Source organism: Hibiscus syriacus, unplaced genomic scaffold (genome assembly GCF_006381635.1).
Source record: "Hibiscus syriacus cultivar Baekdansim isolate YM2019G1 unplaced genomic scaffold, ASM638163v2 tig00000773_pilon, whole genome shotgun sequence".
Lineage (NCBI taxonomy): Eukaryota > Viridiplantae > Streptophyta > Magnoliopsida > Malvales > Malvaceae > Hibiscus > Hibiscus syriacus.
Genome location: NW_024061823.1, coordinates 976,420 through 1,002,291, shown reverse-complemented (window position 1 = coordinate 1,002,291; position 25,872 = coordinate 976,420). Strand labels below are relative to the sequence as shown.

The following is a 25,872-nucleotide window of genomic DNA, read 5'->3' as shown; positions in this document are numbered from 1 at the left end:
TAACTCTACTATAATTGCTCTTATTCTGAAAATTCCGAATCCGAGTGGTGTAAAAGACTTTAGATCAATTTCCTGTTGTTCAGTGATTTACAAGATTATCACAAAAATCATTGTGAGAAGATTCACTGATTTCCTTTCTGAGATTATATCCTTGAATCAAACTGCTTTCATTAGAGGAAGAAACATAATTGATAATACACTCCTTGCTCAAGAGATGGTTAAAGGTTATGGAAGAGATTATTTCCCCGAGATGTTCTCTAAAAATCGTCCTGCATAAAGCTTTCGATTCCATCCATTGGGGATTCATTTTTGATATTCTCAAAACTCTTAATCTTCCTCACACTTTCATTGCTTGGATCGAAGCTTGTTTCACACAAACAAGATTCTCGATTTCTTTCAATGGGACTCTTATTGGATATTTTAAAGGCGCTAAAGGTCTAAGACAGAGAGATCCTCTTTCCCCCTACCTTTTCGTGCTTGCTATGAATATCTTATCAAGAATGCTTAACTTGGCAGCTGAAAGAGGTATATTTGGATTTCATCCAAAAACAAGGAAAATTGGTCTTACTCATCTCTCCTTTGCCGACGACCTTCTAATTTTTTGCAAAGGAAATATTGAATCAGTGGTTGGAGTCCTTAGTATTCTTGATCAATTCTATGAAGTCTCTAGACTCAAGTTGAATTCTTTTAAATGTGAAATTTTTTCTGCGGGTATTCATGCTAGAACCATTGAGAAGGTAAAACTAATCACAGGTTTTCAAGTCGGAATTTTACATGTTCACTATCTTGGAATTCCCCTAGTTACCCTCAAGCTAACCGAGAAGGACTGCCAAGCTCTTATTGATAACATTAAACGTAAGCTTCACATCTGGTCCGGGAGAAATATCAGCTACGCAGGGAGATTAGAACTCATAAATTCTGTTTTATTCAATATTAGCAATTACTGGTGCAGGCAACTTGTTCTTCCAGCTTCAATCCTTAAAAAGGTGGAACAAATCTGCTCCCGATTTTTCTGGAAAGGAGCAGATAAATCTGCTGCTGGTGCAAGAATTAGCTGGGGGGAAATTACCGTTCCTAAATCCGAAGGAGGACTAGGACTGAAAAATATTAAAACTTGGAATAGAGCATGCCTGCTGAGTCTCATTCAGAAAATTCTTACAGGCAATGGTTCTCTATGGGTAGCTTGGCTAAAAGCTTATGTATTCAAGGAACATGAATTTTGGCAGTATCAAGCTGGTGTAAACGTTAGGTGGAGCATAAGAAGGCTTTTAAAATTGCGGACAGAAGCTTCACCAATTATTTTATCCAATCCTGTGCAAACAAGGGACATATGGAACTTGATCCGATTCAAAGAACAGAAAGTAACTTGGCACAAATTAACTTGGTTCCCATTACACATTCCAAAGTTAAGTTTGATTGCCTGGATGATAATACTCAACCGGTTGCCAACTAGAGACCGACTCAATACAATGGGAATTTGCACTGATCTCCACTGTGTAAACTGCGACACTAATATGGAGTCAAGGGACCACCTCTTCATGCAATGCCCACTGGCAGCAGATCTCTGGAATGCTATTCTGAAGCTTAATGGGATGAATTCATCTTCCATGACATGGGTTGAAATGGTTTCAAAGGCTTCTTCTACATGGAAAGGAAGGTCACTCCTTACCACCATTTTGAAAATTTCTTGGACTGTATTTCTTTACTTCATCTAGCAGGAAAGAAATCAAAGAATCTTCTTGGGACGTCATAGAATGGTGGAATGCTTGCTCAAGGAAGTTAAAGACGTTGTTGGGATCCGTCTTAGGGGTACTAATATTAATAGACTTGATAGTACTAATCTTAAGCTTTGTGATTTTTGGGGTATAGTCTAACCAATCTTTTTTGTATATGTCGATTTCTTTTGATTTTTTTTACTGTTGATTGGTTGATTGGTTGTACTTAAACTTTACTTTGGGTAATAAAATTTTGATTAATAAAATAACATAGTACAATTCATAGATAAGGATGAAAGAAAACACTATGGAATTAAGAGAAAAAGAGAACAATCACTACCTTGGTGAAATTGCTTTATAGAGTTTTAAGATTTTGAAACCATTTGATTTAGTCACCTAATTCTCTTATCATAAAAATAATATAATTTAATCACTTAAATAATTCAATTGAACTTATTAAAAATCACAATTAATATTAAAAACTCATTTGGAAATATATTAGAAATATTTCCAACTTCAAAATTTGAAAATAATATTTTTGTCAAAAATCACGAATATTACCCGATTATAAGCATGATTCTACTTACATGAATTTTGGGATGTTAAAACTCTCCCCTCCTAAAAATAGTTTCATCCTCGAAATTAACTTAAGGAAACAAATACGAAGATCAAATTAATGACAATTTAACATACCCACAAGTAACTTACCCGTAGTCATGGTAATACCACTATAACATACCGAAAGAAAACTTCTTACCTGAAATATGAGCTAAATCTTAATAAACTTTCTGTCAAAGGGAAAATAAACACATACTTCATTCACATGAATAATAAAACAATTCTTCCTAATCATCAACACATAGAAATACCATAGACATAACCCAACTCAAAAGACCGACATAGACAATGAGCAACAAAACGAATACACACAACAATCTCATAACTAGTAAACCACTAACTAGATTCTTTCTTGTAAATTTCCCTCTCAGAACCTTCTTCTACGATAAAACCTTTTGGAAACAAAGCTACTAAACCAACACGAAATCTCACCACATTGCAATTTATCACACAATTACCGACAATCAAACACAACCTTAACTAGCCTAAGAAACGACTTTACTTAACATCAACTTTGCGAACTGAACAAAACCAACAACATAACACCCTCCAACTCTTTATCCGAAATAAAAAAATACAACACCTCTGAACATATAAGTCCTTGAAGTAACCACCAATCAATGAGACATAAATCGAACCAAGCATATCCTCAAACCCAAAACTTCTTACAACCAATACCTGAATCTCATCACTAATTCAAATTACAATCTAGAATGATCAAAACGAAACACCATATAGGTTCTCAATCTCAACAATGCACAACTTAGCTCGAACTACCATGCTTCCCTACGTCACTCTGATAAATCTTTCGAACCCTAGAAAAACTCCTTAACAACAAAATCTAGAACAACTCATTCCAAACACTAAACACAATGTTACAATTTCAATCAAACCAAAACTCAATGAACCATACACCACCATATGGATACTCAACCCAACAACGAGGCACGTAACTCTTACATTGACTTTAACTCATAACATTGACAACAATCACAGATTTTCCAAACGATACGCAATCAATCATTCACAATCCTTCAAAAACTCGACAACAAATAGCCCAATGCTATACATCAGATAATTGCACTTGTATAACCTCATCCATCTTAAAAACATATAACCGCCTTACCATCTAACATTAATATATATCAACAACTCTAAATCGAACATCATAAAAATCACAAAAGTTTCCCAAATCCAACTGAAACAATAATGAACTTTAGTTCACTCAAACTAAGCAAATATTTCAAAGCAAATCAACAAAGAAGCAACAATAACAAAAAACTCTTCAACAACTTAATGATGAAACCAACCAAACACAACAACTACAAACCTTATTACCACTCCTCAACGAACTCCAATTCATAACAGCTTAAGCATCAATCAAACTAATATGGTTACCTTTACCTGCAACATCACAACCCATAAACGTCATTCCTTGAAACCAAAACTCACAATACATAACTTTATATCTAACTACTTTTGGCACGAACTTGAATAACATCTCAGAGACACGATCACACTCCTTTTCGACATAAAAGCATGCAAGATAGCCTTTCACAACGGTAAGAACTAGGTGAATTACGGGCGAAACACTCAACTAATCAAACTTTCAAAACAATAGGAATGTTCGCCAAATTAAACGACATTACCAAGAATTCATAACAACTTTAATGCATCGAAAATAAATTTCTTTCAGATCAGACTCACAAACCATCAACTGCTAACAACACGTTCGCAAATTAATCTTTGACAAAACCTTAGCTCCTCAAAACTTAACCTAATAAGATATTAATCCTTGATGAGGGTACCGATTCAAAATTACGAACTTGTTCTGCCAACGATAGTCAATGCACTTACACATTACACTATCCACCTACTTAATTAACATGAGATACGTTGATAACCAAGCAATAACCACTAACCTTCTTTTGAACACACGCTTCAGGAAACACTTGCCTAAAGAAAACCATGATCCAACGAATTTTACAACCCAAACTTCATTTCTTATGATTCTTTTGATGCCACACGACGAAAAACAACAGACACAAAAGTCATATAAAAATTCTTGGTGCAAAACTCAACTTTATGCTCCAATAAAAACCTGAAAACCCTTTTGAAACTACACCTAGAGCTCGACCAAAATATCTTACACATGTTACTCATTACTAATCGATTTAAATAACCAAACCAAGCTACTTTTTCAACATAATTTAACAACTAGCTCACCTCAAATGTTACTTTTTCAACATAATTTAACAACTAGCTCACCTCCAATGTTAAATCAACATACGAAAAGAATTCGAACAATCAATTCATAATCACAAAACTAAAATCAATCCAAAATCAACACAATAATCTGAAATTCGGATGCACTTAATAAACACACTTACTATTTCACACACAAATAATTTCATTAACCTCAAAATGAAAATTCTGAAAAACGACATGATTTGCAATACTTAGGAACGCCTATGAACATCTCTTATTTTCCTTATCAACCAAGATATTACTACCAAGACACTAAAACAACCATAGTGACGTCACTTGACTCAATCGGACTGCCTAATCAAACAATTAACACTTACATAATCTCGAATACAATAAATCCAATAACTCATTAGGTTTAAAAGAATACATTCAAGGTAAAATGAATCAATTAACACATCCGAATATATATGGAAATAAATTAAATGTATAAAATATCAAATTTAATAATCAAAGCATGCATATAACCAAACCTGGAGTGAGAGAGACACCGATGATCAAAGGTAAGTTCCTGAAAAATAAAAACTTTTACGAGGCAAATGGTTCCCAAATTACACCTTGACACACATTCAAACATACACAAACATGGATCTGATACCAGCAAATGTAATACCCTATACCCAGCCACGTAGGATGACTTGGATATTCTGATTTCATATTAGATTTTGATAAAGTCGGATAGATCCAAAACCCTAATCATGCGTACCAAGCGAAAAAAATTAAAAACAAACATTCATCATGCAATACACATCAACGATATATATACCATAATCATGCTTACTGCAGTTGTACACTCATGCTTTTACAAATAATAATACTTGCTTTTACAAATATAAATTGTAGTAGTGATAAGCAAGGTCGAATCCACAGGGATTGTGTAGACTTATTTTAATGAAAAGTAAACTAAATAAAGGGGGTTTTAAAATTGAGAAAAATAAAAATAAAAAGCAATTATAATCAACTAAGAATTTAGAGAAATCAATATAAAACAAATATCCAACTAAATGTATAATTTCAGAATTGGTTCAGAGAATTGATCATAGATGCAATGATAAAATCTTCTACTTTTCACTAAATTGGTTATGGTTATTGAGAAGCTCTAACAACCTATCTCTCCTTAGTTTCTTGATAATCAAGAGAAGCTCTTTGATTATTTCCCTTGTTAATGAACAACCGTAGACAAGCTCTTAAGATTTAATCCACCAACATCATTAACCACTAGAGGGACCACCAATTCTAGCCAACGAATACACAAGCTCGATTTATTTAGACTAGATTATATACCTTCATAACATAATCAAAATCAACTATGTTACTTTACCACTAATATTAGAACGTTTAAACAATTATGGATTTAAAGTTCTAAATGACAATTTATCAACCTGATAATTGAACAACGGGCCCTTTGTACAATCAATCAAGACAATAATTCTTAATAAAAAAAGAAGATATATAAATAGCAAAGAAGTAAAAGAGCAATGAAAATTATTTAGATCTCACAATCCTTGAAGAACCAAAACTTCAATTATCCTCCAGTTGGAACAAAAGTATTTAGCTACTCATAATTGAAAGAAACCCAAAAGAAAACTTAAAGAAAACTTAATGAAACTTGATGTAAAACTTATGCCCTAGCTCCCCTTTTATAAGGATTTTCCTACTCTAGATAAGGAAGTTTCCCTTAAAGAAAATACCAAAAAAATAGGAGTTTTAAATGTTCTCATCCTTTTCTAAAGATAAGAATAATTCAAAAGAGTCTTCCAGCCATCATTAAACTCTTTTTTCATTGTAAATTCATAACCCTAATTTAGAGTTGTACAGACTGATAAGGCGTGCCCACGCCTTAACTGAAGACTTCTTCTGTAATAGCTCATGATGAATAAGCCGTGCCCACGCCTTATGCGAAAACCTCTTATGGTCTTGCTAACTTCTTGAATTCCTATTTTTCTTCCTTGATTTGGGGATTTTGTGAAGATCATGCTAATCGTTAGATTTTGAACTTGTTTTATCCTAAACTTCAACCTAATCCACAAAATACGAAATATAATCAAAATCCATGATTTAAGCAATTTTAGTTATTCAAATATGAGGAAAATATCATAGAATATATGTCTAATATGCATCTTATCAAATTCCCCCACTCTTAAACCAATGCTTGTCCTCAAGCATACAATAGTTCAAATTTATAACTCTTCTCAACATCAATCCTTCTTCTTCCTTTGCTCATCATTCCACAATCAAAATTGTCATGCCTTAAAGACTCAAATCTAGACACAAGTAAGGAATGAGCAATTCGTAGAAGAAATTCTCATAAACCAACACATATGAATAATCACTCCATCAATCTTTTCGAAATCAAAATGCAGTGGGATCTAATACCCTCACATTGGATTCACTCAATACACTCGAAGTGTTTAGGGTGTCAATAAACTCTTAAACCAAAACATAGAAAAGTTTTACCATAGGCTTACTAACCTATCACATCCCCACCACTAATCAATGAATTGAATGCATAAAAACCTCAAGGTCTTAAACAGGGTGTAATGGAGCTTAGGTGAGGTTTGGTAGGAAATGAATTTGAGTTGTTTTATTGAAGGAGTCATACAAACTTATCCACATGAAACTCAATCTTCAAATGTTCTCTTCAAGCCACATAACCTTTTTTTCATTGCACAATTTCTCTTTCTTTCTTTTCTTTGCACAATTTTTCCTTCTTTTTCTTCTTCTTCTTCTTCTTTTTTTTGTTTTTTTAATGAAATAGATTGTAACTCGAATCACTATATTCCAACTTCTTCCGATATTCTCAAGATAATTTGAATTCCCATGTGAAGAAGCTCCTACAAATCCTCTAATTAAAGGTTCAAAAGAGGGGAAATTAACAAAAAGGATTTGATATTTGCTTGTACCATGGTTAATTTCAAACAAAAAGGCTCAGACTCAAAATTGGCTTTCTAAGGATGATAATTAGGGTAGGCTCTTTACGAAAGCTAAAAGTGGTTTCACCTAAATGTCCTTATCGTTCTTGATGTATCAAATTATAAAATGCGGTCTTCGACTTGTATAGAAAATCAAGTTCTAGAAAAATTAACTATGTATGGCAATCACTCAATCAAGAAATGGAGCATGCTGAAAAATGAGTGCTCATTGGCCCAAAATCTCGCAAAAGGGTAAACATGTATTAAATCCCACACATTTTTCATTCAATCAGTCATCAAGAGTAATGAACCAGTGTGTAGCAAATAAGAATTCAACTACTCAAGCTAATCCCCTATTATGCTTCAACTTAATTTGATAATTCACAACAATCCAAATCATGTAAAGACAAACATCGAAAGAATCTGGAATTTCGTAGAGAAAATCACAAACAAGAACTAAATCATACTTGTTTTTGAAAAAAAATTGAAGCAAAATTATGTTCAAAGCAAAACCATGTATGAAATACTCTCCCTACACTTAATCCATACATTGTCCTCAATGTATAAAAAGTAGATGCTCAAAAACCATAAAAAAATAAGAGTGGAAAATTCCCTTGAAAATGTTGAACATCAACCACGATATCTGTCACGAGCTGGGGGTGAAGGTGTTGTTTGTCGGCTGGGCTGGTTCTCGGACTGAGCGGAGACGTGGGTCGAGTGGAGCGGGAGGTACGGTTTGTGACGCGCATTCTTCTAAAGGAGCACAGAAAATCAAGAAAGGATAAGACACATTTATATTTTAAAAAGTTTCTTTGAATCTTGCTTCATAAACCAAAAGTGGTGTTGAGTTTAGACATGGGCACGTCTTAAACAAAAATATCTCCTAGATAGTGAGAGACTTTAGGAATAATTCTGCTTTTGTAAGGCATGCCCACGGGTTAAAAAAATTTATCTTCTGACCTAAAGAGGAAAACAAGATTAATGGTACTCCGAAAAATCAAGGAAACAAATAAAAATAAAATAAAAATAAAAAGAAAGAAAATATAAATTGAAAAAGGAAAAATTGGGTTGCCTCCCAAGAGCGCCTTTTTTTAACGTCTTTGGCTAGTCGTCGTAGCTTCTTAGTCATCCTAAGTTGGGTACTCCAAAATGGTTTGACCAGCAGTATACACCAGAGAACCTTCATAAAAAGGTTTGAAACGATGATCATCGACCTTAAATAATTGACTTTTATCCAAACTTTGTATTTCATTGATATAGAAATTTTTCCTCCACCCAATAGCTTCCTTGTACTCTCTAAGCATTCGAATCAACTTTTCTTCTTTTAAGCGAGAGAGTTTGTTAGAAATGATCACCGAAATAGTTTCCTCTTCTCCTAGATATACATGCTTTAGATGATTTGGCAAAGGCTTCGTTTCCAATTTGGGTGTCTGCACAAGAGAAAGAAGAAGCTTGGTGTGAGAAAGAAGTGACTCAATATAAGATACATCATACCTCATGGGTTTGAGTGATTCTAGTTCTTGGATTGTATCTTGCAAATCAAGATCCAACACAAACTCTTTCATGATTCCTTGTAATCTTTCAGAAGTGAAATTCATGTTGAGTGTATCTTTCAACTTGTCATCATTATTTTGATCAAAAGTTTCATGTGCTAAAGGGTCAATAACATCCATGACAAAAATAGATGAACATCACTAAGATATCTCATGGCATCATAAATATTGAATTTAATAATTTCACCATCAAATTCCATGGTAAGTGTACCATCATTTACATCATTTTTTATCCTAGTTGTTTTTAAAAATGACATTCCTAACAAAATTGATGTTGATTTAGAAGAATCATCTTCTTGCATATCAAGCACATAAAAAGCTGCAGGAAAAACCAATTCATTAACTTGCACCAAAACATCCTTTAAAACTCCCTCAGGATATACATTAGATCTATCAGCAAGTTGAAGAATCACTCATGTTTCTTTCAAAGGACCAACATTCAGAGATGAATAAATATAAAGAGGCATGATATTTATTGAGGCTCCTAGATCCAACATTTCTCTCTCAATCCTAACATTACCGAGTTTACAAGGGATAGTAAATATACCTGGATCTTTGCACTTGGGGGTAGTTTTTCTGGAGGACAGCTGAAACATTCTCCCCCATACTTACCTTTTGAGTTTTCTCTTGTTGTTGCACAATTCTTAAAGAACTTTAGCATATCGAGGTACTTGTTTAATTGCATCAAGTAAAGGAATATTTACCTCGATCTTGCGAAATGTCTCAAGAATTTCTTTCTCTTCTGTTTTTTTCTTGGACTTAGCGAATCTTGCGGGAAAAGGTGGTTTTATGACAAATTCTTTCGACATTTCGCTTTTGAGTCCTTTAGGTTGGTCTTTATGAGTCTGGGGAGCAACAACTTCCTTTTCATTTTCTTCCTCTAAGTCTTTCCCATGTGCCAATGGACTAGGTTCCTTCAACTTCTTCTCACTTCTCAATGTGATTGCACTAACATTTTGCTTTGGATTAACAATAGTTTGTGAAGGTAGCTTACCTTGGGATTTTAACTGACTCATAGAGGATGTCAATTGACTCACTTGATTCTCCAAATTTTGTATGCTTGTTATTGTCTCTTGCTGAATTTTTTTGTACTAGTTGCAAGTGATTTAACAATTTCTTCTAGGGACATACATGGCTTTGAAGAAGACTGCTCAGGTGGAAAACGCTAGAATTGAGATGATCTTGTCCATAGCTCAGGTTAGGATGATCCCTCCATCCTGGATTATAGGTATTTAAGTAAGGATCACATTTCCTTTGTAGAGGATCGAGAAACCTTCCAACTGCATTGGCGTACTCATGAGAATCATCTTGAAGTGTAGGGCACATATCAGTTGGGTGACCGATCACGGCACATATCCCACAAGCTTTCACTTGCTGTGTTTTTCCTACAACTAGTTGTTGAACAAGGGAGGTGACATGCGATAATTGATGTTCAATGGAGGACGAACCTACCTCATTCACCCTTCTTGAAGATGTGTCTTGCCTAAAGCTAAATTATTGTGAATTGGCGGCCATGATGGAGATCAATTCCCTAGCATCGTGAGGAGTCTTATTCACTATGGCACCTCCACTGGCTGCATCCATCATCTTACTCTCCATGAGTAGATGTCCCTCATAGAAATATTGGATGAAAAGTTGCTCAGAAATCCCATGTTGAGGGCAGCTGGCTCACAGTCGTTTGAATTGTTCCCAATATTCGTGAAGGGTCTCAATATCTTTTTGTTTTATTCCACATATCTCCCTTCGAATTTTAGTGGCTCTTGAAGCAGGGAAAAATTTATCAAGGAACATCTTCACCATCTCGGCCCAAGTAGTTACAGAACCAGGGGGTAAATAGAAAAGCTAATCTTTAGCTCTATCGGTTAGCGAGAACGGAAAAGCACGCAGTTTTATCTGCTCTTCAGTCACTCATTGCGGTCTCATACTTGAACATACCACATGGAATTCCTTCAAATGCTTATGAGGATCTTTATTCTCAAGTCCATGAAAAGTAGGCAACAAATGAATCAAACCAGATTTTAATTCAAAAGCGACCTCCAAGGCTGGGTAGTCAATACAAAGCGGTTGTTGTTTCACATTTGGTGCAACCAATTCTCTTAGAGTTCTTTCTTCGTTGGCCATTGTTCCATCTATTTCAGAATTGCTGGATGAATCAACCAAGTTGACTGCGGATTCTGATTTGGGTGATGAAGAATAAGAAGCTTGTTTGTTGTGCAAGTTAGTTTCTTTTCTTAACATGCGAGCGATCTTCTCGATCTCATGATCGTATTGGAGTTCACCTGCACGAGAAGAATGGAGCATCAAAATATGTCTAAATGACACTAATCCCCGGTAACAGTGCCAAAAATTTGGTGGGTTTCGAAACCAACAAATAATAATACTTGCTTTTACAAATATAAATTGTAGTAGTGATAAGCAAGGTCGAATCCACAGGGATTGGGTAGACTTATTTTAATGAAAAGTAAAGTAAATAAAGGGGGTTTTAAAATTGAGAAAAATAAAAATAAAAAGCAATTATAATCAACTAAGAATTTAGAGAAATCAATATAAAACAAATATCCAACTAAAGGTATAATTTCAAATTTGGTTCAGAGAATTGATCATAGATGCAATGATAAAATCTTCTACTTTTCACTAAATTGGTTATGGTTATTGAGAAGCTCTAACAACATGTCTCTCCTTAGTTTCTTGATAATCAAGAGAAGCTCTTTGATTATTTCCCTTGTTAATGAACAACTGTAGACAAGCTCTTAAGATTTAATCCACCAACATCATTAACCACTAGAGGGACCACCAATTCTAGCTAACGAATACACAAGCTTGATTCATTTAGACTAGATATATACCTTCATAACATAATCAAAATCAACAATGTTACTTTACCACTAATATTAGAACGTTTAAACAATTATGGATTTAAAGTTCTAAATGGCAATTTATCAACCTGATAATTGAACAACGGAACCTTTGCACAATCAATCAAGACAATAATTCTTAATAAAAAAGAAGATATATAAATAGCAAAGAAGTAAAAGAACAATGAAAATTATTTAGATCTCACAATCCTTGAAGAACCAAAACTTCAATTATCCTCCAGTTGGAATAAAAGTATTTAGCTACTCATAATTAAATAAAACCAAAAGAAAAACTTAAAGAAAACTTAATGAAACTTGATGTAAAACTTATGCCCTAGCTCCCCTTTTATAAGGATTTTCCTACTCTAGATAAGGAAGTTTCCCTTAAAGAAAATACCACAAAAATAGGAGTTTTAAATGCCCTTATCCTTTTCTAAAGATAAGAATAATTCAAAAGAGTCTTACATCAGTCATTAAACTCTTTTTCCCTTGTAAATTCGTAACCCTAATTTAGAGTTATACGGATTGATAAGGCGTGCCCACGCCTTAACTGAAGACTTCTTCTGCGATAGCTCAGGATGAAAAAGTTGTGCCCATGCCTTATGCGAAAACCTCTTCTGGTCTTGCCAACTTCTTGAATTTCGATTTTTCTTCCTTAATTTGGGGATTTTTTTAAGATCATGCTAATCGTTAGATTTTGAACTTGTTTTATCCAAATCTTTAACCTAATCCACAAAATACAAAATATGATCAAAATCCATGATTTAAGTAATTTTAGTTATTCAAATATGAGGAAAATATCATAGAATATATGTCTAATATGCATTTTATCACTTACTGCAGTTGTACACTCATGCATCACAAGATGAATGCTATTAACTATGCAGGGGTAAAATAATCATTTCACATGTCATTATAAAATCCATGGAAAAGAGAAATATGAAGTTGGAGAAGAAGTATAAGATACCTTTAAGAAGAATCGGCCAAAAATGATGATTAAAGAAGATGAAAATATTATAAAATTTAGAATTGGATAATTAAAAGTGAACTAAAAATCAGCAAGGGAGATGGACATTTGAAAGAGGAAGTTTTGTTAGCCATGAGAAGGAAAATCAAGGAAATAAAGAAAATATTTTGGGTTGCACAAAAGGTGAATGATAAAATATGGAAATTAAAACTAACTTTTGATTAATAAAATAACATAGTAAAATTCATAGATAAGGATGAAAGAAACATGGTGGAATTAAGAGAAAAAGAGAACAATCACAACGTTGGTGAAATTGCTTTATGGATTTTTAAGATTTTGAAATCATTCGATTTAGTCACCTAATTCTCTTATTATAAAAATAGTATAATTTAGTCACTTAAATAATTCAATTGAACTTATTAAAAATCACAATTAATATTAAAAAATATTTTAGAATTATTTTCCACTTTAAAATTTGAAAATAATATTTTTATTGAAAATAATGAAAATTACCCGATTATGAGACCGATTCTACTGACCCAGATTTTGGGAAGTTACACTTCGAGAAACTCCGGAGGTCTTAAGACTTAATAGGAGGGAGGAATGACAATGGAGGCCAGTTTGCAGAAGAAGTCTAAATGACGTACAATACTTGTCCATGTTCATCACACCAAGTATTGATGAAAGAAATAATGTTGTGATGGCTTTTGAAGATTCATAATTTCTAATTTGGATAGAGAATCACGATCATTGGTCATGTGAAGTTGGTAGAGAATAAATGAGATTCGAAATATGATTGTTATAGCTTGCAAAAGAATAGAGAATAATAGAGAAAAGAACATAGGAAGAAGAAAAGAGAAGAGATGACGAAATTAGATTTTCATTCAAAATATGCTTAGTTGATTCTATACAATTACTGGTTTTATTTGTTTACAATAGTACTAGAGAATTTAACATTGCTAGGTGGTTGACCTTGCTAACCAAATATGTTTTTCTTCAACAGGTGATGAGATTCCAAGTCTGGGCTGACTTCTTATAGCTTTTGGGTCACCTGGAATTCATTTTCTCCATGCCTCTCATGTTCTAACTAATTAATCCCCAATTTCTTCTTTCAATCCCTAACCCTTGCCTTTCCATCCATAATTCTTCTTTGATTCCTCATCCTTCTTCTCATATTATGATAATACCCTCCCCTTGAGATGATCTTTGTCCCCAAGGATCAAATGTGGGAAGTTGACCTTTGAGAACGGAGAAATCTTCCCAAGTATCGTTCGTTTCATCTATATTTGCCCATCGAACTAGTAGCTGAGTCATTGTTTTGTTATTTCGATTAACAATTCTTCTGTCTAATATCTTTGAAGGTTCGATCCTGAACTGACTGTCTTCATATATTATATGAGGATCAGTTGGAGATGTTGTGGATTCACTAATATGTTTCTTCAGGAGACTCACATAGAAAACGGGGTGCAGTCCTGATGTCGTTGGTAAGTCTAGACGATATGCAACTTCTCCAATTCTTTTTGCAATCTTGTATGAACCATAATACTTAGCTGCTAATTTTATATTTTTGCGCAAGGCGAGGGAAATTTGTCTGTAAGGTTTCAGTTTGAGGTAAACTTCATCTCTCACTTCAAAAACTCTCTCTGATATTTTATTTCTGCTTGTTGCTTCATTCGATTGCTAGCATGTTCTAACTGTTGTTTAACTAGCTGTCTAATTTCTTCTCTGCTGTTCATCAATTCACTTACTTATGATTCTGTGTGTCATACCATTGTAGGAGGTTTGTAGCCATATAGAGCTTGAAAGTGGGTAAGTTTTAGGGTTGTGTGGTAAGTGGTATTATACCACCACTTGACATGAAGCAACCATTTGGCTCATTGTTTAGGTTGAAAAAAACATAGTTCTCTCAGATACTGTTTGAGACATTGATTGACCCTTTTTGTTTGTCCATTTGTTTTTATATGGTAGGCAGTACTAAACAGGGTTTTAGTTCCCAATTACTTCATTAGTTCTCTCCAAAAGAGGTTAGTGAATATCTTGTCTCTGTCTGAAATGGCCATTTTAGGCTAGCCATGTAGTTTATAGACATTATCCAAGTATAATTTAACTACATCAGCTGCATAATAAGGGTGGGACAGTGCCAATAAATGGTTTTATTTAGTGAACTTGTCTACCACAACCAGAATGCAGTTATTCCTTAATGATGTAGGTAGGCCTTTTATAAAATCCATTATAATTACCTCCCAGGTTTGGTGAGAAATAGGTAGGGGCTGTAGCAGGCCTGGTTTTGCTATATGCTCCACTTTAGTTTGTTGACAAACTTCACAGGACCTCACATAAGTAGCCACCATAGCCTTAAGTCTAGGCTAATAAAAATAAGATCTAATCTTGTGATAAGTGGATTGGGCTCCCGAATGACCTCCATAAGGGGAATCATGCAAGGATTGAAGAATATGTAGTCTAAGAGTCTCAGCAATACCAATATAAACTATGTCCTTAAATCTAAGGATACCCTTTGAATATTTCCATCTAGGGTCAGCATTGGAATTGACAATCAAGATTAAAATCCATTCAGTAGTCAGTGTGTCCTCCTTATAACTGTCATCTATATCTTGAACCCAGCATGGTATTAATAAAGTAGTTCCCATGGCAAGACATTGAGCTTGATCTTCCCACTGCCAAATAAAGCTTCTGCTACCACATTAGATTTGTCTTTTTTGTATTGAATAGTTTAGCCTAGCCCTAGTATTTTAGTCAATCCTTTTTTCTGGATGGTGGTAGTTAATTTTTGCTCCAAGATACTTCAGAGGTTCATGCAATGTCTTAAAGACAAAATGTTTGCTCTCTAAATATATCTCTACTTAGAGACTACTAGTAAGATAGTAAGATATTCTCTTTCATAAATGGAAAGGACAGAATGTCTAGGGCTTAGAGCTTTGCTAAGATAGGCTATAGGTATGCCATCATGAGAAAGTACAACACCTATACCCTCAGAACTGACATTTATTTCTAAATAAAAGCTCTTATCAAAATCTGGTAAAACTAAAATAGGGGCAGCACACATAGCTTGTTTTAGATCTTCAAAAGTTATAAAAGCTTCAGGGTTCCATTTGAAATTGTCTTTCTTTAGCATCTGTGTCAAAGGTTTGCTGACGGTTCCATAATTTATGATAAATCTTTTATAGTAGCCTGTTAAACCCAAAAACCCACGTAGAGATTTTAAGGATTTAGGCACAGGCCAACTCTTCATTGCTTCCACCTTGCTAGGATCAGTAGCCACTCCTACAGCTGAAATGATATGACCTAAATATTCCACCTGAGTCTGTCCAAAGAAACATTTGGACAACTCGGAAAATAATTGGTTTACTTGCAAAACTTCCAAAACCATTCGCAAATGAGTAATATGGTATGTCATAGAATTACTATATACTAGGATGTCATCAAAGAACGCCAATACAAAATTTCTAAGGAAAGAGCTAAACAAATAATTCATTAGTGCTTGAAATGTAGCAGGGGCATTTGTAAGACCAAAAGGCATTATATTGAATTCATAATGGCCCTAATGAGTTATGACTGTTGTCTTGTAAATGTGTTCAACCTTAATTATAATTTGCCAGTATAACTTGATCTCAGATCAATCTTGGAAAAGTAAACTACCCCATTTAGTTCATCCAGTAGATCCTCAACCATAAGAATAGGAAATTTATCCTTTACTGTCATACTATTCAATGGCCTGTAGTCAACACAAAATCTCCAAGTACTATTCTTCTTCTTGATTAGGAGACATGGAGATACAAATGGGCTCTTTCTAGGTTGGATAATGGAGGAGGAGAACATGCTAGCAATATGCCTTTCTACTTCAGCCTTCTGATTATGGGCAAATCTGTATGGTCTTAAATTAACAGGGGTAGCCTTAGGTTTGAGTGGAATACCATGATCATGGCTTCTTGTAGATGGTAGGCCTGTAGACTTAGCAAAAATAGAATTATATTTCTCCAGTAGAGGTTGGATTGTTGTAGGAATAGGTGGAGAATTCCCTGTTATACTCGACATTACCACATGACCCAAAATAGTTGGATCCGAGGCTTTCATTTTCAACAAGGTTGCCCCTGAGATATTTTGCAAAGTAGTAGAAGGTTGTTGGCCTTGTATAAAAATATGTTCTCTTTGGTGTACAAAGCTTAGGGTCATGTTATTGAAGTCCATTAAGATTGGACTAAATAATTTCATCCAGTCAGCCCGAACACCATATCACTTCCAACCAATTTAAGTAGTCTGAAATCATGTAAAAATGAGTGACTCTGCATCTGCCATTCTACCTTGTTGTATCTAGCTGAGCTGAAAAGTTGTTATCCATTAGTTATTGTAATGGCCAAAGGATAAGGGGTAGTCACTTGAATACCAACATCAACCCATTGTGGTGTTAAAAAACGGTGTACTGCCACTGTCAATCAAAATGTTCAATGGTCTGCCTTGAATGGTTCCATGGATTTGCAATGTATTATGGCCAATGCAGCAGTAATAGAATTCATAGAGATCTCTAGGATTTCCTCTTCTTGTAACAGTTCTTGATCTGAATCACTAGGTAAGGTTTCTGAAGGTATAACAACCTCTTCCTCAATAATCATGTTTAGGTGCCTTGTCTTACACCGATGGCTTGGAGCAAACTTCTCAACACACTTAAAACATAGGTTATTTTGTCTTATGTAGTCAATGAGATTCTGTTTTGGAGGTGGTATGCATGTTCCCTTTTGTGGTAATGATGGTGGGTTTGGTTTAGAAGCATGTATTGGGTTCGGGTAGGGTGGGTTTCTAAAAGATGGTCGCATTCGTCTGTTTTCAAACTCGACCGATAGCTCATATAGTTTAGCTTGCCTGTATGCCTCAATAATTATTTTAGGGTCTAGAGCCTTAACTCTATGTTTAATGTCTTCTCTTAGTCCACTGATAAAAAGAGAGACAAAGAAATCCTCACATAAGGTAGGATTTTGTAAGAGCATATGAGGTTGTAGTTCTTCAAATCGGTCCCGGTACTTCTGCACCAGTTCTGTAAACTCCTTTACTATATCAACAAATGATCTATCACTGAACCTATGAAAAAGATCTGCCTCAAACTCATGCTATGTCACATGGTGTTTCTGCATGATATAGCCATCAAACCACATCTCTGCCTTACCCGTTAAATACATCGTGGCCACCTCCACCTGTTGATCATTAGGAATACTACAGAGAGAAAAATACTTAAGGCATTTTGTATCCACCCTTGAAGATTGACTCATTCAAAGAAAGATATCTCAATCTTGGGTCTATGCCACATTGTTCCCGAAGTATCCCGTGCCTCGTTTATCCTCATCTATGCCAAGTATATTGGGTCTAACTGCATTGTTCTCTCCCATTTGATTATCAGGTTTAAAACTAGTCATATGAACAGGCAAATAATCAGGTTTAGACTTTAGAATCTCAGGTTCATTATGTTTATAAGTAAACTGGGACTTATCGTTAATCACTGTGACCTTTATAGGTTTCTTTTCATCCGTTTTAGAAGTATTAGGAGTTTGTACCTAGTCATTAACAGATTGGTTCTGATCTCTATTTCTGCCAATCAGAATCTTCAAAAGCTCCTTCATATAACCCTGATTTGTGACCAATCTGGATTCCAATGAGGTAATATAATTTTCCTGGTTTTCCCACCATTTAGGAGGTGTAGTTTCATCCTGAGATTGTTTGACCAAGGTCGTTAAATCCTCAAGTTGTTTTTGTAGTGCAGGAAAGTCAGGTGTTTCGAGCATGGTTTGATTTTTCTTTGGCATACCAAACGATGATTGCTAACAAAAACCTGGCTCTGGATACCAATTTGTTATAGCTTGCAAGAGAATAAAGAAGAATAGAGAAAAGAACGTAGGAAGAAGAAGAGAGAATATATGAGGAAATTAGATTTTCATTCAAAATATGCTTAGTTGATTCTATACAGGTACTAGTTTTATTTGTTTACAATAGTACTAGAGAATCTAACATTGCCAGTTGTTTGTCCTTTCGATTATGTTTTTCTTCAGCATGTGATGGGCTTTCAAGCCTGGGCTGACTTCTTATAGCTTCTGGGTCAACTGAAATTAATTTTCCCATGCCTCTCACATGCCAGCTAATTTAATTCCCAATTCCTTCTTTCAATCCCTAACCCTTGCCTTTTCATCCCTAATTCTTTTTCAATTCCTCGTCCTTCTTCTCCTACTGTGACAATGATGAACAATTTGAGATATTCTGAGAGTGTGTGTGTTTGAATCCCATTCTTCAACCTTAGATGGTGACTTATATACTTGCCCTTAGTGTTGGTGTCAAGCCTAGGGTAATAATAACTATTTGTAGCTTAGAAGGGTGCACAAATCTAATTGTCATATAGTATATTTAACTGGTGATGATCACATGAGTCTATCGAAGATCACGTCAAGAGACAATAACTGATCAAAAAATATGGAACTCCAAAGACTTTCATGGGCATCAGAGGCTTCAAGGGACTCTGAAGATCTTAAGACTCAATACACTAAGAAGTGATAACAGAAATGCAATTTACGAATGAGATATAGAGAATAAGAAATAGGGTGCGTAGAATTATGGAAGAGAGAATCGGAAACAAAGAAATTATAGGGTAGTTGGTGTAGTATATCCTAAATTTGACTGTGTCTTGACCTCGACTCCTTCAAATCTATCATTTTTTTAAATTAATCTTATAAAATAAAAACGCTCAGTTTAAAATTTCTTGCCCCTCTACACTTACGCCTGCATATCTAAAATTAGATAAATTGTGGGGAAAGTAAAAATGCTTCAACAATGTATGGTTGCTTTTGTCAGTTAAATGGCAGCGTATATAGGCCTTTTTCCTCATGAACCTTCACATGGATTCAACCCTACAAATTTTAAGTTCTATAAATGTGGTGCAGAACAATTACACCCCTTGATATATTAGGCATGCAACAAAAATGTAACCACGTCTTAACTCTATTACTCATCTGCACCTCTGACCTATGTTATTCGGATTTAGTTATAAAATTTCACAGTTTTACATTCACAAATATCACACTACATAGTTCAAATCTGATTCATGTGTGCCTTGATCATCAAAGAAAACAGATGAATTCAGTTTTTACAAAAGCAAGAAATTTAGAAAATCAAGATATTCCCCGGCATCCAAACATCTTTCCTTGTTGATTCCTAATTGTATGCCTCTCCGCTAGGCATGTAAATAAATCGAACGAACAAGAACGAAAGTACGTTATATTCATTCGTTTAACTTTAGCCGAATAAACTAACGAGCACAAACAACTAAGCAAACGTAATTATTGTTCGTTTAGTTCATCAAGGAATGTAGCCTATTCGTGTTCATTCATGTTCGTTAAAATGATAAACGAATACAAACGAACGAACATAAACGAGCTTAAACAAATGTAACGAACATAAACGAGCTTAAACAAATGTAAACGAACATAAACATATGAACATCAATTTAATTGAGTTTATATTTGAAAAGAATTTTTTCTTTCCAAATAATTTTATTGTTTATATTTTCTTTAATTGATTTGAGTATTTTTTTTATTTGGGTTTAAATTCTATTAAGGTTAATTTATATTAAGTATTAATATTTTAAATGGATTTAAAAATTAAATTAAATATAAATAAATAAATAAATATAAACGAACATTAACAAAAGAATTACTGAATGCTTTCGAGCGTAAATAAACTATAACTTTATTTATATCCTCCCTAAAACAAATTCTAGATCCACCGGTTAGTACGAGTCCATGATGCAATTAGGGGAAGCCAAAATGACAACAGTCTACCACATGATGCAAGAGAATGAGCATGACAGCTCCCAAACTATTAATTATTTGTCTTTAGAGGTAAAAAACAAATCAACAAAAGCAGTTTTCGTCCCCCAGATTCTGTATAATTTCATCAAAGAAACAGTAATACCTCATTTTTCTACACTTCTTTTCACTTTTGATCTCACACTCTTATCTTTCTCTTAACAGGCTCCTGACCTCACTTGGTTCACATTCATTATCCCATAATCTAATCTCAAACGGTATAAAACAAAATATAATATCTTTACTCTATAATTCAGTACTCCAAGTAGAAGGCGAAAGGGAAATTGACATGTGAGAGATGATGAGCTTTAAACTATTTGGAAATTGAGAAGTGACAAAGAAGACTAACCCTCTTAAAGTCGAGCACCAAGATCCAGGAATTAAAGCAAGCATCTTTGTATGAAGGAGTGGCAAGGAGGAAGAAGACAGATCGATGGGTTTACTATGGGGTTAAACTTCGTTCTTCTCTTAGCCATGTGGCTACCAATATAGTCTCCCTTTATCACCTCTCTACCACCGTTCAATCTCCCAAACATCATCCGAATGTCCCTATTCCTATCCCCGAACACCTCGTTCGCCAGCTTGACCTCATACGCGCCGCCATCAATCACCTCACGCGCCACATTCCCTCCACTTCCTCCCCCGGCAAGCCCGTCGTGCCTCAAGATCTAATCCTTCACTCCCAAATCGGTCCCATTGCTTCTTCCTGCCACCACCACCCTGAGCTTCTCCATAGGTACATGAATTATACTCCTTTCTCGACCTGCCCTTTTGATCCCGACCTCCAGGAAACTCTTATTCTCAACGGCTGCCACCCACTCCCACGGCGGCGATGCTTCTCGAAGACCCCATCAAAACCCACTTCTTCTCTTCCTCTCAACCCTTTCCCGACCGCCCTTCCCGACTCCTCCGTAATCTGGAACAGATACTCGTGTAAATCATTTGCTTGTCTTTTACAAAACAACCCCATAGGGTTCGATCTCAATACCCAACGCTCTTCCCTGCTGAAATACGCTTCCGAGCTCGACCTTCCCGTTAACCGTTTCATGCAACTGGCTAAATCGGCCAACTCAGTGATCCGAATCGGCATCGACATAGGCGGCGGAATCGGGACCTTCGCCGCTCTGATGAAAATCTTCTACAATGTCACGATGCTGACCACCACCATGAACGTCAATGCGCCTTACAATGAAGCCGTAGCAGCAAGAGGGTTGGTGCCTTTACACGTGCCGTTGCAGCAGAGGCTGCCGGTTTTCGACGGGACGATGGATCTGGTCCGGTGCGGGAGGGCGGTGAACCGGTGGATACCTTCACCGGTGATGGAATTTATGTTGTATGATGTGGATAGAGTGTTGAGAGGAGGAGGTTATTTGTGGGTGGATCGGTTCTTTAGTAAAGCAGTGGATTTGGAGAAAGTTTATGAGCCGATGATTGGGAGACTTGGGTATAAGAGAGTGAAGTGGGCAGTGGCTAATAAGACTGATCCAAGTGGTTTGAAGAATGGGGAAGTTTACTTGACTGCTGTGTTGCAGAAGCCTGTTTCAAGGTGATGATTGGGGGTTCAAGGCTTGAGGATTCTTTGAATTTCAGGTAATTTTACTGCATTCTTGGTTAAGGTTGCTGTTTTTATGAGGTGAAGATGAGGCATGTTCATATTGAATTAGATTAGTGGCATTTTCAAGACTTGAAGTGAATTGTTGTTGTTTAAGGTCAGTGTTATAATGAATGTAAGTGTTGCTTATCTTGCTATACCAGCATTTGAGCTTATGGTATAAGCTTTCATATCTCAATCATAGTCATTGCGTTTGAATTCGAAATTTTTATCTGATTCATCCGTCCCTCGTTTTCTGTTTGTTGCTGGAATGATCTGAGTTGAGGTCCTACTATGTGAGAAGGAGGACTTTGATTATATCACCTTAAGAGACAACACTATGTTTTCATAATGCTGTACTTTGCATCCTATCTGATGTTGATTTGTGAAACCTTACTGGTTCTTGGCATTTCCATACCGTTGAGCCTCTGTCTTTGTCTCTCGACTCTGATCCTCATCTAAAATTGTTTTGTTCTGCTCTTGCGTATGGTACTCGGAATTGGGATATAAGTGTTGGATACAAGAATGTATGTGACAGGAGCATACTCAAATTTTTCCTAGTTTTTCCATATATTTGGAGAATCTTACCTCATACTCATGCTTGATATATATATCTAGTAGTATTTAAGGGAAATTAGATAGGTTCATATTGCCACCATAGAAAACCAAGAGCATAATTGCATTCCAAGTAAGATTATGATGATATGATCTTGTTAGCAGGGTTAAGTACATATAATTGAGAGTTCGAGCTGTATCTTTCCGAGGATGGTACAATAATTAGATTGGTTCACTTGACACCTGGTGTTCATGCTGGTTCATGTTCACCGAAAACTTCTCAAACAGTCTGAAGCTTTAGTTTCTGTGTCTTGTTTAAGGAACGTTTTAGTTTGATCCTGTTGAGTGTTCACCATAGTTTGCACTCCTGTTATTCATACTATCATGATAAAAATCTGTACACATCTCTGGATAAAGCTTTCAACGCGTTCTCTGAACCATAAAAGCCTTAGTAAGGCTTCCTGGTATTAAGAGTTTCAACAGATCCGTCATAAAACTCGGTTTTGATGCACTGGAAGCCTTTCCAATGGTCTTCCAAAGGGAGCCGGGTAAATTAGAGGGTGAATTGTACGTGGTTTACATTTTTAATGGATTACTACTTATTGTAACCGGTGAATTTCCGACATTCTTCTTTTCTTTTCTAATAGATATTAATGTCGGACCACCCTTACTTGGGTGCAAGGAAACAAGCCACACCTGCACTAAGAAAAGCTGGAAGAAAAGCCTTTGATCAAGTGACAGAAGGGACGTATTTGTTTACTACTGATGTGAACTAGGTTTGTTGAGGAGCATCTTCACGTTTAAAAGATGTCCTATATATATATATATATATATTGACGTGGTCAAAGTAGATGGCCCGATTTCATTTATCAACTTCTATCTCCAAAGTTAAAATTTATGATCTAATATAGGATTAATGTCATCTCCAGAATTAAATTTTATGATCTAATACCTTCATAGACACCATGAGATTAATACACATTGTTATCTCCAGGACGTGATGCGTACATTCCAACTTTCCAGTTCCTCGTAAAGGAGCCACTTAGAACCCCGGGACCATTTAAGCGTGAATAATTTGTTGGATATAGGAGTGTAAATGAACAAAACTATTTATAAGAGTGTACGCAAATAGTGTGCTTGATAAATTGTTTGTAAGTTGTTCATATAACGTTTGTTTATGTTTATGTTCGTTTATTAAGTTAAATAAACGAGCATGAACAAAATTCTTAGATTCATTTCATGTTCGCTTACTAAGTTAAATAAACGAGTATGAACAAAATTCTTAGATTCATTTAATAAACGAAAGAAAGAAAGATGTGTTTAATTGATTATGTTTACAAACAAACTCGTTTAAAAATCGCTAATAAGTTCTTTTTCGACTCATTTATAAGTTTTTTATCCAATTCACTTTTTTTTTACATTTTAAATATTGGTTGAGGTAAAAATTAAATAGAACACAATAAATTTTAAAATTCAAACTATGAAACTTAAGGCTCAAGGATTAGTGGTGTAATTTCACCACTAGTGGCATAATTTCACTATTTTCCTTTAGCAAACATGTTAACAAACATGTTTTTGTCAACATTAAATGAGTCAAACACAAACACATTCAAAAATAAACAACACAACTTTATTTCTTTAAGCCTTCCACAACCTGGATTTAAGGTGATTTTGATTCTTGCAAATTTTTTCTACAAAACTTAATTTTCAAATGATTTATGACCTATTTCTTAAACTATGAGAAGTGCAAGGATTGTTTTGGAGAATAACCAATTTTAAAAACCCTAACTTAGAGTATAAAAAGCTCATTATAGCATTTTGGCATTTTCCCCTCTTCCATTTTGGTACTGTTGTATTCGTCTTGTCGTCCTCGTTCTACCAGTGTCTTCGTATTTGCTATTGTTACCGTCGTTAGTGAGAGTGATGAGAGGAAAGCTTCAGGTGCCGTTGAAATCACACATCTGTCGTTCTTCATCGCGAACCAACCTCGGTAAGAGATTTCTCTTGTACTTTAAAATTCAATTCTGGATAATTAGGTGAAAACCCGACAACCGTAGCCATCGCATGCACCCCACATGCAGCTCCCTACGTGTGGGCGTTATCAACAACCAGGAGAGAATCGTTTGAATCGGTCTGAACCGATTTGAATTGGACCAATTCTATTCAATCGAATCGGTCCAACATAAATCGACTTATTGACCCGACCTGACCATTGACTCTACCCGACCTAACGCGTCAATTTTGACCCAACCTATTGACCATTAACCATTAACTCTGACTTTAACCATTACCTATTAACTTTGAGAGTTAACTTTAACCTTTGACTTTGACTTTAACCTGTTGACTTTTTCTAAAGACCTCTACCCTAATATTTTTTTTACTATCAGTCTAATTTTTAGTATGTTTCATCAAATTCTAACTTGAAAGCCCCTATTTATTTATTTTTAATTAATTAGACTTTTCTATTATAATTATCTTTTGAAAAGTGACTCATATACGGTTATTTGTGTTTGAAGGTGACTCGACTTTGCTCGAGCAATCATTAGTGGACTTGAAACAGTCTCAGCTTAATGTTACCACTCGTGAGAAGCATATAACTTAGCTTGAGTTCATAGTTTGCAAAAGGTGTGTTTCTCGTCTAGTGCTACAATTGTTTATCGTTTCTTGTGGTAGAGTATGTTGCGTGCTTGAGACTGATTATATGATATACTGATTTATTTAAGGTAATTGTTATTCTATGATTATTCGAGTGTGAGATTGTAACCATGTTTTGTATGTATAATCATGATCTATATTCACTAATGTATGTATTTATCGTGCGCCATATCGTAAATATGATTGCGTAAGATTTACCGATGTTTACTGTATTGACATTTATCGTATATCTTGCATTGGGTTGGGTTGTGAAGAGGAAGAGTAACCGAATAACTGAATTACAAGTTGGTTTATCTTTATTGGATGGTAAATTCCAATTATCGAGTT

General features: G+C 35.1%; 1 protein-coding gene and 1 pseudogene across 1 annotated transcript; both read left to right on the top strand.

Annotated features, from left to right (window-relative positions):
* Positions 1–227: 227 nt before the first annotated feature.
* On the top strand, positions 228–1,715 carry LOC120217411. The gene has a single exon (XM_039214516.1). The coding sequence runs from the start codon at positions 228–230 to the stop codon at positions 1,713–1,715; it is 1,488 nt and encodes a 495-aa protein (XP_039070447.1).
* A 19,219-nt stretch (positions 1,716–20,934) lies between these two features.
* LOC120218134 lies at positions 20,935–24,014 on the top strand (annotated as a pseudogene).
* Positions 24,015–25,872: the final 1,858 nt, after the last annotated feature.

Excerpts from the sequence above, each read along its gene's own strand:
- LOC120217411 (XM_039214516.1), top strand. The coding sequence starts at position 228 with ATGGAAGAGATTATTTCCCCGAGATGTTCTCTAAAAATCGTCCTGCAT.